General features: G+C 46.8%; 1 protein-coding gene across 1 annotated transcript in view; it reads right to left on the reverse strand.

Annotated features, from left to right (window-relative positions):
- Window positions 1-15,342, reverse strand: part of LOC122396267 (circadian locomoter output cycles protein kaput) — a 127,834-nt gene extending 112,492 nt beyond the window's left edge. The window contains exon 1 of the mRNA XM_043394500.1: window positions 15,272-15,342. Coding sequence (XP_043250435.1) covers window positions 15,272-15,327 — 56 coding nt within the window. The 5' untranslated portion in view covers window positions 15,328-15,342. The remainder of the gene's footprint in view (window positions 1-15,271) is intronic.
- Window positions 15,343-15,670: the final 328 nt, after the last annotated feature.

Below are 15,670 nucleotides of genomic sequence, written 5' to 3' on the forward strand. Positions count from 1 at the left end.
TACGGATAAATTAAGTTCAATTACAACGAGGTATGTAGCGCCAGATAGAGGGCGCTTTGCGCGGTCATTTTTCGAACTACGTTCGTTTTCAGCTTAACGCGTTCCCTGCCAGAATCACGTACGCGTGACGCGCGTATTTTCATCGAGAGGCGATTGGGAAATTTATATTCGCGTTTATTAGAGCCTTAAAGTTTGAGAGGCGAGCGTAAGAACGCGGGGAAATAAGTCGAGTAGGATTGGAATCTGAACGGGGAAAGTTTAGCAAAGTGTAGGCAAATATGAGGCTTGGTGGCACGTGGTATTTAACTTTTTTTTTTAATTCGATGACGGGAGAACTTATTTCGTTTGTATGGACATTACCGTTTGAAAGTTTTAAAGCGGTATTATACATGGAAAAAACTAGCTTGAAAGTAATAAGATGGCTTGTGTCCATATTTGCCTTACTAAATCTTGGGCACTCCATTTCAAAACTGTGGACACAATGGTCCGAACTTGAAATTTTTTGTGTTAAAAAGAACGAAGTAATAAACGGGCTGGATGTTACGTGACAATGCACCATAAGAACTACAAACATACGTAACCGCGCGTTTTAGTGATACAACAGCGTATAATAATTGTGTATAGTATAAAGAGCACAGAATCGTGTAACAACGTGCGCAATGCAGCATATCGATTTAATGAAAAGCACCGTGTATCGAACGCATAAAGCATAAGTGTCGTTTCACGTAATGTATTACAAAGAATTAAACCATAATTCATAATAAATGGAAACAGATTTGTTCTTAAAAATTGTAATAAATCAGTATAACGAACAAAATTTTAAAATGGCACTACCAGAAATAAACTGTACTTCGCCAAAACCAATTTTCATACTTTCGCATTAATAACAAATCGATTATTTTCATTATTCGACGCGTTAAATTCTTTGAGTTTAGGTAAACAAATCTGATAATCCTGTGTAATCGCCGTGAACTTATAAATTCAACGATCTCTAGCCAAACTAGGAACCCTATATTCTTCCGGCAATAAAGACCAGACACATTCCCACACAAAAAAAGATAGAATGTGTCGTAGAAACGCGACCATTAATTTTTCACACTTTCCCGACTATAGCCACCCCTCGTGGACATCTTCGAGCTACGACCGGGAGTTTCCGTAGCACGATAATCGATGGCAAGTTGACACGGCGATTCCCGTGATCACTTTGCGAAACAACTGCAATTCCGAGTCAAGATGGGGACGAGGAGGTGGAGAATGGAGGTTGGAGGGGAGAAGACAGTGAGGGAAAGAAATCTCAAAGGCTGGAAAGTTCGAGACTATAGGCACGATTAGAGCGACAGACTTTCGCCGTCCCACGCGTCCCTAGACTTCGTAATCGAGGATGTAATTTAAACTACTTATGTCCAGACTGAACAATTTGCTTGTAAGTCATATGTTCTCGAGCCGCTCGTTGGAAATTCATCGAGCATTCAATGGAATCAAAGAACCCGGTTCCCGACACGACTCCATTTCGATTTTCGTTGGGACACTGACATTGATGGGGCTTTAAATTATTTAGAAGGCAAGTTGACCATGTATTGTAGTGGTTCTTAACCCCTTTATTGGCCTATAAAACCTTAATTCAGCCCTGAATGCGAACAATTATTAGTTCGAAGCATAATTTATTTATGAACGATGTGTTTAAAAGCGGTTGTCTCCCCTAATGCGAGGCGTCACGACTACAATGTGCCCCGCTGGCGGCGCTAGTAGTAGCCAACTAGTTTTTGGTCCACTGAACTCCACGGGACACCGTAAACAAATTTGCATCGCGATGACTTTGAAAATGCAACAACTCGATTCATCCATACAATATTGAACCCCACTAAATTGATGAATGTAAATCAATATTTATGTCAGAATACATTTAATCTGGAATTTTCGAAAAATTTCGATCGCTGGAAAAGCAGATTGCCGATCGATTGCCACGAAATGGCACGAAAATGATAAAACGAATGGGTGAATGTGATAGAAAAGGGAAACAGAGTGGAAGGAACGGGCGGAGGTGGGGGAGTCGATAGAAAGGAGAGAAAAGGCCGACGGTAACTTAACTCGACGCCCCGACATCCGATCCTCCCTATAAAAATGCACACGCCACTCACGTCTATGTAAACAAACGGACATCGAATGGTCGAGTGACTCTCTTTTTCCGGTTAGCTACACCTATTAGCTGGTATGTAGATCGTATAGCAGTCATTGCAGTACCTGCAACAGCCCCGACCAGGTAAAGGTACTCCTCCGATTCGCGAAACGCGACTCTTTCGCGCTGGAACTCGACTCGAGTCTCTGATCGGTCCGTTCGCTGAACCTGAACGCGTTGGCACTCTGCGTTAGACCAGATCGTTGCACGCTCAACTCTGACATATAAGGTGTTCCGTTTGTTTCTATCGTTGTACCTTTCAGTAATCGAGTTAACCTTGGGACACCAACATAAAAGAAGTCTGGTAAAATCCAACGTGTGTGATATACGTCCAACATCTTATCAAATTGCTGCAACTTTTTGCTTGCAAGTTTACCTTTTCAATCACCGTCTAACAAACAATAACATTCTTGGAATCTTGTTACTTTGTTATTTTCTAATTTTAACACAAGAACTCTTAAGAAACAGTCCATGCAATACCAAGCTGAAGTCAATGATCAAAATCAACGGCATTGAAGTCTCCAGTTGCGAAGTCAGTTTACGCTCTATGTCTATGGCAAGAATCAACTTATTGAAGTCGACGATTGTTGAAACATTGTTTCGTTCCTCGTTAAGAATAGCAACGAAACGAAAAAGAAGGACGCCTGACGGAAAAATCACTAAAATGGCGACACCAGATCGGTCGCGTAACTAGTGCGCACGCCGCGGCGCGACTATCATGTTGCAACCGCGTCTACCGATTATTCTTAAAAACGACCGATTTTTCAGGCGGTCGACGACTACCAGGTGGCAAATAGGATCGGAATAAACACCGGCGATTTTCCTTGTCGATTCGCACCGCCACGGGTTCCCCTTTCCTCCATTTTTTAAACACATTTTTCCAAATTAATTACAAGAAATCATCAGTATTTATTGGTAATTTGAGACCAATTTCACCGTCGTTCTTTCTATAATAGTTAATAAATCTCTCGATGGACAGTTCGACATGGAAAAAATGGAAAAGCCACGGTAAATCAACAGATCTAATCGCACACGACTCATTATCGCGTTATTCCCCTTTTTCCCAATCAATTATCGCGTCGCTGCGCCGTTGCATAATGAATTTTTTTTCCATAGTGCAGGCAATTATGTACCAATACCACGCGCCGCATAATCAATTATCGCTTTCGTTTAGCCGGCGCTTAATACACTCTCATTACCGCGGGGCTCCGTTTAGCCGCGGTCATTCAATTTATTTTCATTACCGTTATTTGCTTTAAAAAAAAAAAAATATCGATCCTCGATCTCGCGTATCGGGCCGGTTTCTTCTTCCGTCTGTAATTTTGTTAAATAAATCACAAGTCGCCGGTGACGGCGCGGCTGCCGGAAACGCGCTTGCTCTTCTGTCCCACCTGCCATCCGACGGTGTGCCTGAAATTATGCTAATTAATACGGATCGGAGCAACAACAACAAAAAAGAAAAGCGGCGGAAAGAAAAAAAATAAAAAAGAAGATGGAACGCGCCAGTTAACCCTGCAGAGAATTTATATGAACGCTGCGACACATAATATTGTCCCGTAGGCAGCTCTTTACGATTACACGATACTCACGAAACATCAAGTGGGCGTTTACACTTAGAAGAATTCCGAAATTATGGGATCGTTGAAAACTGTATTTCGCGATGCCCCACCACCTCCCTCCCCCTCTGTGCCCCTTGTAGTTGCCAATATGCTTTAAGGGCACGCGAGAAAAATAATTCCAGCCACGTTAGCGACGGCCCCGACGAAAAGACCACGCTGCCATGTTGTTTTCATTATTGTTAGAGATATTCTAAGTTTACAGCCTAAGATATATTACAACTCTGTCTATTTTTAACTATAATGATCGTCTTGGGCGTTTGGAGAGTAGTTTCGTGACTCTACTTACGACTAAACAACTCCATTGTGAAACATCAACAGACTTAAACGACGCTAAAGTTGGTTAATTGATTAAACGATAACGTCTTGATCACGCAAGACGAAAGATGCGTAAGATGGTTCGAAACAAGCAATATGTCGCGAAGGTGAGCGCTGAGAACGTAGGTAGAAAAAAATCGCGTTTCGAGCTCCGTCAATAATGACCCTTGCGTCAAGGACTACTACCATAAACCGAGGATTTTCCGCACAGCTGCACCTAACGTGCAAATTATCATTATAATAGTTATTTTCCGAAAAATCACGAACAACGCAACAGTGAGGCACTCCCAATGCTTTTGAACCTAACCTCGGGAGTTAAATCGTCCATGAGGGGGTTAATCTACACCGCCATTTTGTTGATGCCCAGAGGGCGCTCCTACCAAGCACAGCCATCTTTATTTAATCAAACGAACAGGCCAAATAAAGGAAGAAACGATCTACGATTCTGATATTCTGTCAGTCCATTACTGAGCACCCATTTCTATACTTGTTTCGAGGTGAATCGGTTCTAGAAATAGCCATACAAAGGGCATATCATTTTGATATTCCCCGTCACTGAATCTTAATGCATCGGTTAATTCGCTACCGAGCACCAATTTGATGCTACTCGTAGGACACTCCTGCTGAACATAGCGTCTCGGGGCAACATCGAATCTCTCCCACGAAGCTTCGCGTCGATCGAGCCGACATTCAATTCGCCAGTCTTCGCGACACACCTACGGTAATGCTGTAATAATCGGTATCGCGAGGCTCCTCCGCCACGGCCGGTTAAAATAAACGCCGCTAACACCCCTGGACGGGGCTACACGATACCAGAAAATCACTCTTCCTCGGAGCCGTGGCCTCACCTGTTAGGTACTTGCTACCGATTTCGCGCTACGTGCACGGCCGCTCCGCTGGCTAGCATCTTGATACCCCGGCGCGGCGATCGCGAGCGTGTTATTACCCCGCCTAGTGGCTAGCTCCGAAGATTACACGTCTACGGGTCGGTCGGTGCTCGAGCTGATCCAGTCTGCTTCGAATTTGTAACGGCGATTGCGCTCCGGATTTGCATATCACCAGGAGACAAGTCTGCGCGGGAGAGAAGACTTCATTTTTGATGACCGATTCGCCCGCCGCGTTACACGCGCCAAATTCACTGGCCGCTCAAGGTCGCTTCCCCCACCATCGCTGACGCGTCACCAACTACCCCATTTCGAGTTTCTTTCGATAGATGAACGTTCGAACTTCCAAAAAAGTGTTATAGTACTTTAGAGGAAGAGCTTTTGTCCTCTTGACCATACATAAATCCCTCGAGCCCTCTTCTGTAGGTCCTCCACTGAATGATGAGACATCCAGTGTAAAGGGCGAAGTATACACGGAGTTAACTCGAATGTACCGTAACACTTTTGCTCGTTAGAAGATACTCGTTGCGTCTTCCAGCGATTCGAGCAGAATCTCCATTTTTGGATTGTTTGGTGTTTATAACGCAACGCGTAATTACGAAATGGCACAGCGACGTACGCCCAAGTACGTGTAAATCAGCCTTTAAGCAGGCAATGCCAAAGTAGCCGCGGCGTATCGGCGGCCATTAGCATAGAAATGATACCGTTGATCGACGCGTCCATATTTATTGGAAATTCCAGACGCAACAGAATATTGGTATTTACCGCGAATTCGCCCCAGCGAACCGGCAATTTCACGCCAATCTGTAACGCGTCGATTTTCATTAATTAATTCATACGTGCGTGGATTCCGCCTTCCCCAACGGCGAATGTTTATCGTAAAACGCTTTAATACACTGTCATTTCGATTTTAACATTTAATTCGTCGGATATCGGCCATGGCGGCGTCACGCGAAGGCGCGCGTCGTCGTCGAGGCTTCGTAATTTTCGTGAAATTCGGTGAAAGGATTATTATTCACTTAGACCCGTCTTGCAAAATTGTTGTGCCCGATAAAATAATAAATATCCGTGTTTGTAACTCGGCACTAAGAGCAATAATGATGCAGCAGCGAGGGAAATATTTAATGATACTTTCGACGTTTCGACCTCGATGCAGGACCTCGGGAAATTATAAAACAATTATCGTGTAGATACCGCATCATGCAACATTTATAGGGCGCGCTATATCAATTTCTTATGATGCAACGTTTTGGTGATTTCGATGCATGGTCTGGCAGGATCTCAATTTCTTAACGCATATAATCTCTCTACTGTGAAAAATTTATGATATCATCGTATAAAAATAGAAATTTGCCAAAGTTAAATCAGTCATCCTCGTCGTAAAATATGACTCTGAACATCCGAGGACGTGTCCAAAGCAACGCGTCGATCAGTCCGTCGTCGTCGTCGTTGCAACTCCCAGTCATTTCTGCTATCCACTCGTTTCGGTAGAATTTGCATTCGAGGGAACGCGAAATTGGGCGGTGCAAAGATAGAGCTAATGCTTGCGAGGCGGACCACCGTACCGTGTAAACACAGGGTAGCCGATGATGCCTTTCTGGCTTCATCATCTTCGCCTGTGTACGCTTCTGCGTTCGAGTTTTCACTCTCGGACGGCTGATCGACGGCCACGGGAATTGCAGGATCAAGAAACTGCAAAATTGCGAGCGCCGTTTTGACTTTCCTCCCTCTTCCTTTGAAAAACGAGCGGTGCATGCACAGCCAACCAATTGCCTCCTGTCGCGGACGCCCAAGCAACGTTCACCCCCCTTTTAGAAGGTGAATATATTGCCAGAATCTTCTTTCCATTCTTATGAATTTGTACTGAATAGATTCAACTTTAAATTGAATATCTATTACAAGTCACGCAACACTAGCGCCACCAGCGGAGAAACGATCGTAGCTCGAGCACCGCGTGTGCGCAAGGTAGATGCGCAGAATATGCGGTTTTCGACAAGTGATACTGTTACGCGTGACTAGCTAAGGATAAAATAAATTTCTTTACAAGGACTGATAATCGCAGGAACGAGAAACGAAACGGAGAATAAAAGCGCCCGTTCGTGGGTTGCCAAAAGGGCGCACAGTCTTTTTGTTCGAAGAGGAAAAAAGCGCTTTCGCGAAATTGAATCCCGTGTCAATTACAACGGGCCGCGTTTCACCGCGCTAAAAACCCAGCCACACCTTGCCCGGCGAGAAAGAGGTCAGGATGTACCGACCAGCGAACACGAAGTACAATGCGCGGAATCGAATGGAGGACCACGAAGGAAGAGCAACAACGATACTCGAACTAATGATACCGTCGACAAACTAATTACACGAAATAGCGGAACGCCGGCTCTCGTATCGCGCTGTTTCGATAATTATTCGACGTGCTCCACGGGACTGCATCCTCGAGCTTCCGCGAACCAACACACGGTCTTTTTTATTCGACTCGATAACGTAAATTTTCGTGTCACCTATAAGGCACAATTTTTCGCTAGTTATGGTATCTTGGAGACTGAAGGAGGACTAGGGGCATCCTGGAAGCTTCCAAGAAACACCACCAGATGACTGCAAACTCTTTCGAACCTGGCGCTAATGCGAGATTACTAAAGGGTTTTGATTGTTTTCACAATGTTCTCCTCTCGTCCTGGACGGAGTTTAAAGGACGAAGAGCAAAGCTGGGGCACCATACCCCTAAATACGACTCCCCGTATCCCTGCCGAAACGTCTCCCCCTGACAGCTCAGAGGAAATCGTCAGACATTCTATCTCGAAAACCGGCAATCACGCTAGTCGAACTTCCAAAGTTGGCCACAACGATCCTCTCGTAACGTACACCGTGGAGATGCTTCCTTTTGCCGAAGGTCGATAATTAGCCCCCTTCCACGGCAATTTAGTCATTTATTCGTCACGGAGAGAGGGGGGCAGAGAGAGGAGAAGACGATGGCGCATGACATCGACCGGTGGTGCTCGGTCCTCGCATAGCAGGTACTTCCGGTGCCAGGAGGCGTCCACCTCATTGTCATTACGTCACCAGAGGCTGTCATTTGGTTTTTCAAGCATCCGTTTTTCTCACCGCGGGGATAGAGGGCTTGATGATCGTAATTACACCGGGGCCGCTTCAAAGAAGGACGGTTTTAACGGAGATGCGCGTGCGTGTACAGTTCGCCTCGAGGATCTGAATACGTGAACCAAATTGTTCAACAGTTAGCCCTGTTCTTCGACAGTCCACCGAGGTCGACTTAGCGATACCCGTCTTGACGTATTTCGTGGCAATATGGCGCACGCTCTCGTCTAAGAATGACAGAGCAACTCTGATAAACAGCAGCTCTAAAAGTGTGGCAAGGGTTAGAACAAACTGTTTCTTAGGGTGGCTCTATCATTTTGAGATGCACCTAGAACCCTTTGTGGTGGTACATTCTCAAATTGATGAGCTATCGATCGTGCAAAGTATCTTTGGAACGAAGTTGCTATTGGTTCCAGAGATTATTTCGAGCAAGAAAGGTAATGTCTAGGTCCGAGTCTCGACGTTAGATACCTGCAAAGCGATGCCGTAATGGACAGTGGCAAAGAAAGCGAAACTAACAATTTGATTTGAGTAGCACGGCTACCATATATTCCTCGCATAAATTCTTCAAGTTTCTTCGGCCAAAGATACTTATGAAGCAGCAGTCAGTAAAAGTAGATACAAGAAATAATTAAGAGCCTGTGCACAGGGGGCGTGCATTCGTTTAAAAAATGGCTTTCCACGCTTTCGTTGGCAAGGCTTAATAAATCGGCGCCTTGCAACACGCGGTTAAGCGAAGAATGGTCGTTCGAAAAACATTACAGCACAGTTTACGTGCACTTAGTTCGATGATTAATGAATAGTTGCGTAAGACTAGTTTGTTCGGTGATTTGTTCACTCGAACGTTAGAAAGCGAAAAATTCGAATCGACCACCGATGATCGATCCCGGTGAATTTAACGGCAAAGATGTGGCCATCGTGGTTATATGAACACGGTCCAGAATCGGTAGTGGGGTGAGGGGGGAAGGGGGCAGGATGCCGCTCGCGCCAAACAAATCGTGGCTAATAAGAAGTTGATACATGGTGGCGAGCTGGAGGGGGCCAATACATAAAAATAAGATAAATTTTACACTTGGCTGGTGATGAATGGCGGGATGAATTATTGAATAGTTAAACACACAGCGCCGTACCGGGCCAGCTCGCCTCGAGCCCGGACCCAAAGCCGAATCGGCGCATCGTTCGGGCCCAGGGCCGCTTGTTTCACCGCGGAATCTCGAATTCCATTTCGTGCTCTGTCAACCGCTCGTATTCCACGGATTCCACGCGGAGCGTTTGCTAGATTCCGATTAAGATGAATAGAAAAGCAACTCCCGTTCGAAAAATCAGGACACGACCAGCTACTGAAAATATCGACTCCTTTTCGCGAGTTGTCCTTTGCTGTTCTTTGTCCAGTCTCATCAACGACGTTTTAATGACCAACTTTGACTGGTCCGTGTTCGACCTTCAATTAATTCCGCGCCTCTTTTTGCGCCCCCTTGGTCCGCGTTGGTCGGTTTTCAGGCTGCCAGGAAAGGCAAGGCTCGGAACGAGACCGGCGCTCGTCCGTTCCTGCGGCATAAATTCACCTGCACGTTTCACTTCGTTATGGCTCTATTCACAGTGCCGTAACCGCGAGGACGGATATTCCTTGCTGTGCGGCCCATTCACCATTGGCCAGGGCCCCGAACGGGCCAACAGCCCTGATCGCGGGTGGAAGATGCACTGCGCGTCCAGCCGATTGTTTAATCGGCTCGTTCTCTCTGCCTCCCTCTCCCTCGTCCACCGATCCTTTCGTGGAAACTTTGTTTCTCGCGAACGAGACGGTATTCGTGACGGAATCCATGATCGCCCGGAGAACCGGTGCAATGAATAAGGAAGTGTGTGAAATCGACTTCGAAAATCCTCAGACTCTGAAGTTGGTCAGCTTAACTGACCATCGGAGAAATTTCAATCTCGAATATTTCAAGAACGATTGCCATAACGTTATCTTCGGTACCCCAACGCCTACTATCGTAAGAAAACGGAGTCCTCTTTGTTAGGGGAACGTTATTCCCCGGATAGACGCGGTGTAGAAAGGTCCAAAATCTCTGGATGGAGACGAGACCGGGGCCGGGGTCGGAAGCGACACGGCAATATGTAATGGGGCACCAATTATACGCGTGACACGGGGCATCGTTATAATTGGATACGAGGTGTTAAATCTGTTGGGTGTGGCCGGTTACGGGAGTTATGAGTGTTCCAGCAATAATGGTCTTGTCGCGGCTGGGGCTATACATATCTCTCGCACGAGCGAAACGCATCACGGCGCCGGCTAACGCGAGGGGAGTCTATTAAATTACAGCTTGTGCTCGCTGCGACGTAGAAAGTAGGTAAACGATATCCTCCTTCGGCCACGGAATTAAATCTTGCCTCGATCGTACGATATTTAACCGTCGTTCTCCGACGGCGTTCCGTTGACTCCGGCGAAGTTCGAGTTCGTTAGCTTTAATGGAGGAAATCGCTCTGTGTACCTCATCGAAGATGAATGTTCATTCCGAAAGGAGTATGTTGATCCGTACCAGTTTAATTAAATAGATTCCACCAGACAATCGGTTGGGGGCTAATGCTACAACGCCAGAAGACTTTCCCTAATCCCTATATGTACAGGTTGCACGTGTAACCCCGGTATATCAGCATCGCTAAAATCTAAGGATACCAATTCTGAGAAACAAGAGTGATACAGGAAATACTACCGGCTGAAATCTTTTACTGCACGCTTAGAAGAAAGGAAGTTTGACCCTTTAATGGACAACCGAGGAGAGGGCATTGGGGATCGGTCCCAAGATCTCTGGCAGCCTGAATGGAGCAAAGGTCTCAGAAGCAGGTTCATTACAAGGCTATAAACGCACGTTAGAAGACCATAAGGACGCGCGGCAATTACTTAAGAACTAATCAGCCGAAACCCGGCACGACGGCTGCTGTCCATCAAGAAATCATCGACCTCCTCGCGAATGGTTCTTTAGTTGCTCTCGTAGCAATTTCAGAATGCGCGGGCCGTTCATGGACTCTGCCGGTTGGGCCGCGTAATTAAAAGATCGCATGTTACCGAGCGCGAAACTTGGAACCTGCTCTACCTTTTGAATTTGAATCGCGGCTACGCTCTAAATGCATCGAAATCGTCGTTCGCTTTCCCACGAAAGCACCGGCACTTTTTGAAATCTTAATGCTCGCTGAAAGCTAGGAGAAGAAACTGAAGATTGGAGATTTCATCCCTTAAATTCAACGCTAGAACTATCAGCGTTGGAAATGTTTATTGATTTGATCATCTCCTGCAACCAGAACTAACCTGTTACGCCAGAGCGTTCGCATTCTAGAGCGAGGCGTCGCCTAACGAAGAGGAACGCGAATGTCGGTGGATTCGACAGAGCGTGGTTCGCGTAGTTGAAGGGTCGTTTGGGGAATCGCGGGGCCCGAAGAGATCGGGGCCCGCCGAACGAGAGCGAAGCTGACAGTCGAACGAGTCAAGACCGAGAGAGAAACTGACTAAAGTATAATCAGGTTTCGACTGAGTCCGCGGCCGTGTGTAATAACAGTAATCCCTTCCTTCGCCGGTAATTTGGCCGTTCGCTCAAAAACTCCAAATTATAGAAGCTGCTGTCATTAGGCCGCGGCGGGCATCGTGTATCGCGGGGCCACCTTCTTCCCCGAACCCTCGAGAATTTTTGGGAAACTCGACTCCTCGAATCGTTAGCGATCGAGTGCCTCGCTGACCGTCAGAAAACGACATTTCCCCCAGGATTTTAGTAAAAGAACCATTCAATTAACACAACTGCACTCGGTGATAATTGACTGAAACGCAATGGCGTAGCTAGAATCCTACTAATATTAATCACAAGGAATTAAACGGTACCAGTACCAGCTACTATCGAAGAACAACCGCTTGAAAAGGGGTTTCCAGGTTCGAACCCCCGTCATGGAAGTCAAAACTTAATGTGGAGCGAAAGAAAACGCGGAGAAGATCCGCGTCCTTAAACGTACATTCGCCTAGGACCAGCAGTGCCCGAGGGAAGGACTCCTTGGATCCATAGGAGCTAAAGGAGAAGCGGAGAATGAACCAGACGGATCGCCCCAGGCCACGCTCTGCCAGTCCGTCTCATTCTTTCCCCTCTTCTTTATCGTATCAAAGGGAAGCTGCCGGGAAGGAATGAGAAGAGAATCGTCGGCCGTACGCCTCGAAACACCGTTTAAAACTCCATTACGCCCGTTCGTGATCCTCGTGATCACGGCGTACGTACGTCTGCGTGGAGGCTTCGCGTTCGAACAGCAAACGGACCCGTCGATCGTCGGACGTGACACGTTCCTGGGATCCATGGACGATCGCGGCCGATCGAGGAACGTTCAGGAGGATCAACCCCCAACGCGGGCTCCTTTGTTTCCTCCTTCCAACGACGCATTTTTTTCTTTTCAGAAATTCTATGATTCTGCTCAGTTGAGTAATCTACGTAACGCAATGGCTTCCAGTGTCGGGTGAAAGTTTCTTAGACTTAAAAAAAACTATACTGTGCTACGAGTTTTCTTCGCAGGAGGAAAGAAAGGAGAACCGTATTTCACCCTACGCGGCGCGAGTGCACGACTTATCCGCAGAAAAATATACATAATAAGGCGCAACGCAAATATCGACGAATGGAAAATATATTCGTGAAACGTGAGTCGTTATAATAAAGCAACGCTGTTGGTTTAAATTACCCTATCGGTTGATTATGTCACGCGTCTTTTTTATGCACCTTACTTATTCTCCCGCCGTGAATATGCATGCCCGTTTATCGATAAACAATCATAATTATAATTGTAAAACTCGGTACGACAACTTCACCCCCCTTAACAACCCCGTGCTCGACATCGTCTTTGTCGCTCCGCGAAACAATTGATCAGGTGGAAATTATATTACGCAACTACGTATTCCCTCGCATCTGTTTCTCAATTTATCTAGAAAACGGCTTCATTAATCCTCGTTTCGAGCCAACAGTTTTGCATTTATCTTTAACTGCTTATTCTTGAACGAGTCACATTGTTCGCAATTCGTATTCACGAGGTGAAGTAGCCACGGAATGCGATGGAAAATAAAGAAGTTTACTCCGATTCGGAGTATATCTCAGCTAATTACGAGCATCGTATGCAAACAATTCAAGTAAAGTTCAGACGGATATTCCTCCGCCAGAGGTTCTGCCCTTCCCCCTTCTCCTCGCAATCAGTGCCGCACTCCATCTCTGTCAGCTTAGCACCGGTTATCCCCGGTCTATCTTTCTCTTGATGTATCGAACATTACACACGTGTATATGTATCGTGTGTCCCGCGCACTAGCGCCCATATTTATGCGCGCTGAGCGTCGCGTTCAAGCGCGCGTGTACTCGCCGTGCATTTCCGTGTACGGCCGCGGCGGGCAAATTAAAAATCTGCAGGTTCGCGCACGCGCGCACGCTACCATGGACCTTTTTCTCGAACGCGTTTCCAGGGGAAAAAATAAACAATTTACCCGGGAAAGAGTATCGCGTCAAATTCAGCCGTTCGAGATAAATGTTTAAAACACAATTTAGCCCCCAAGCTTTTACATTCCATCCTCCTTTGTTAACGGCGTGGAGATACGAGCGTGCAATATCGACTCTCCCGACTCGTACATAAGCTTGAAAACGCACAGACGGAAGCTCGTGTAAGCGCGCATTTACTCGCGGAGGAGCAAAAGAAAAAGCAAAGTTCCCGGAACGTGCGAGATCGTCACGAAGGGACCAAGCGGCAGAGATTGCCTTAATTTTTCAAGTGTCCGCGAACGATATCCCTGGAAACGAACATTCAACACCGAAGCAAGAGTTTTAATTGCTCGTAATCTGATGGGTTTCTTACCTCGCCTAAAGTTAAGCCCGAAACTTTGCTTCAACGTTCAGCCACTGACGTGCAGATTGCAAAGTCACTGTGAGTAGCAAATTGTTTTTAATTGTACCGGGTGTTTTAATGCTTTTATTCCCCGCTGAACAATGTGCCGCGATTAAAGATTCATTTTCGGACGGAAATAATCAACGCTCCGCGTCTACATTTCTTTAGACGAACCACTGAACGGAAGAATCATGTGCTCATTTACTTGTAGCGACTGTTAGCAAAAATTCAAATGAATATTGCAACGCGAAACGAGGCAGTAAGAAAATTTCAAACGAAACGATTGTCCGGCCGTAATTGCAAAGTCGTCAAACATTTAAAATCAAAGTTTCCCCTAGTGGTGTTCCGCCTTAGTGCAATAATGACGAATCTTTAGACGAGCACTGTAATTTACGATCTATAGACGGACACAGTGTCGTGTTAGCGCGTAATCGATAGAATTCATGCAAGAATCGTTCGTCTATAGGCTCTTCGAAAGGTGAATCGGATGAAATAGTATGTCTCTGAAACGGCGAGCAGCGTTAAGTCCACAATCGGACGCGCTTCACGCGTGAACACCCTCCTCCGATCCCATTAGCGCCGGCTTTAGTAGACACATGAATTGTATATGCGCTGGGACACGATACTTCGTGGCTATCGTTCTTCTCAATGGCCAACAAATTAGCGCTCTCAAACCCCTGCTTTCCTTCGTCAATTTTCCAACTGAACGGGGGACAACGTGTAATCGGGGGATAGAAGCTCGCGACTCGACGTCTGGGGGCGCCTTTTGCTCAATTTCTTTCGATATAACCGCCATCGTTTTTAGGAAGGGAATTATACAGCTGCTAACCTTTCCCTATTCCGACGTCGTCTCTTGGTGACATAGTCATGTGTGTCAGCGTTGACGTATTTTAGAAATGTTTCGAAGACACATAAAATTTATGGCTGGGTCGAGGACTGAATGGGTCTTTGACGAAAGCAATGCACCCTCGCGGGCGGTCGCCCGGCTATGGCTGGTGTCTCAAAGTGGCGGAGGTATCGAATGCCTTCCCATTCATTGTTTCAAGTATGGCTGAATGTATTGAGAGGCAAGCAACCAGACGTTGCATTACCTCACAGAGTTAGGTGAAGCACCCTCTGGCAAGAGGACCATGCTTGACCTCAGCTTTTAGTGACTTCCAAAACAAAGGAGTAAGCAGTAGCCAAGCTCCTTAGAGCTTCAGTTTGGCAACACTATTTGCACGACACAGGTTCGTGTCTGCATGCCGCATAAATTCAGAGAAAGACCCTGTTTACATGCATCAGCCCAATAGAACGTTACCAACCTTTTCCCATTCCGACGTCGCCTCTTGGTGGCGTAAACGGTTCCCAGCTGGCTCATGGCGACCGGGTTGTTGGGTCCCGACGCCGTGGTCGGTGTCGGCACCGGCGCCGAGGTGGGCGTCATCGCAGGATCAACGACGTGGGGCTGAGGGTGAGAGGCGGTCAGGGCGAGCTGAGATCCCGGGGGATAGCATGCCGCCGTCACGTAATCCGTCGCCGCCGCGAGGGACGCGCTCGCTGGTCCACAAATCCCAGCGACCACCCCCGGCACTCCAACCCCGACGCTGTTCCCGCTACCGCCGCCACTTCCCCCTCCGCCTCCTCCACCGCCAGCGACACCGACGACACCCCCAACCACCCCCAGCCCCGCCGAGGCGGTCCTGTCCAGCGCGTACACCGTG

The sequence above is a fragment of the Colletes gigas genome, unplaced genomic scaffold (assembly GCF_013123115.1).
Source record: "Colletes gigas isolate AHSC1104 unplaced genomic scaffold, ASM1312311v1 Colletes_gigas_Sc00007, whole genome shotgun sequence".
NCBI classification, from domain to species: domain Eukaryota; kingdom Metazoa; phylum Arthropoda; class Insecta; order Hymenoptera; family Colletidae; genus Colletes; species Colletes gigas.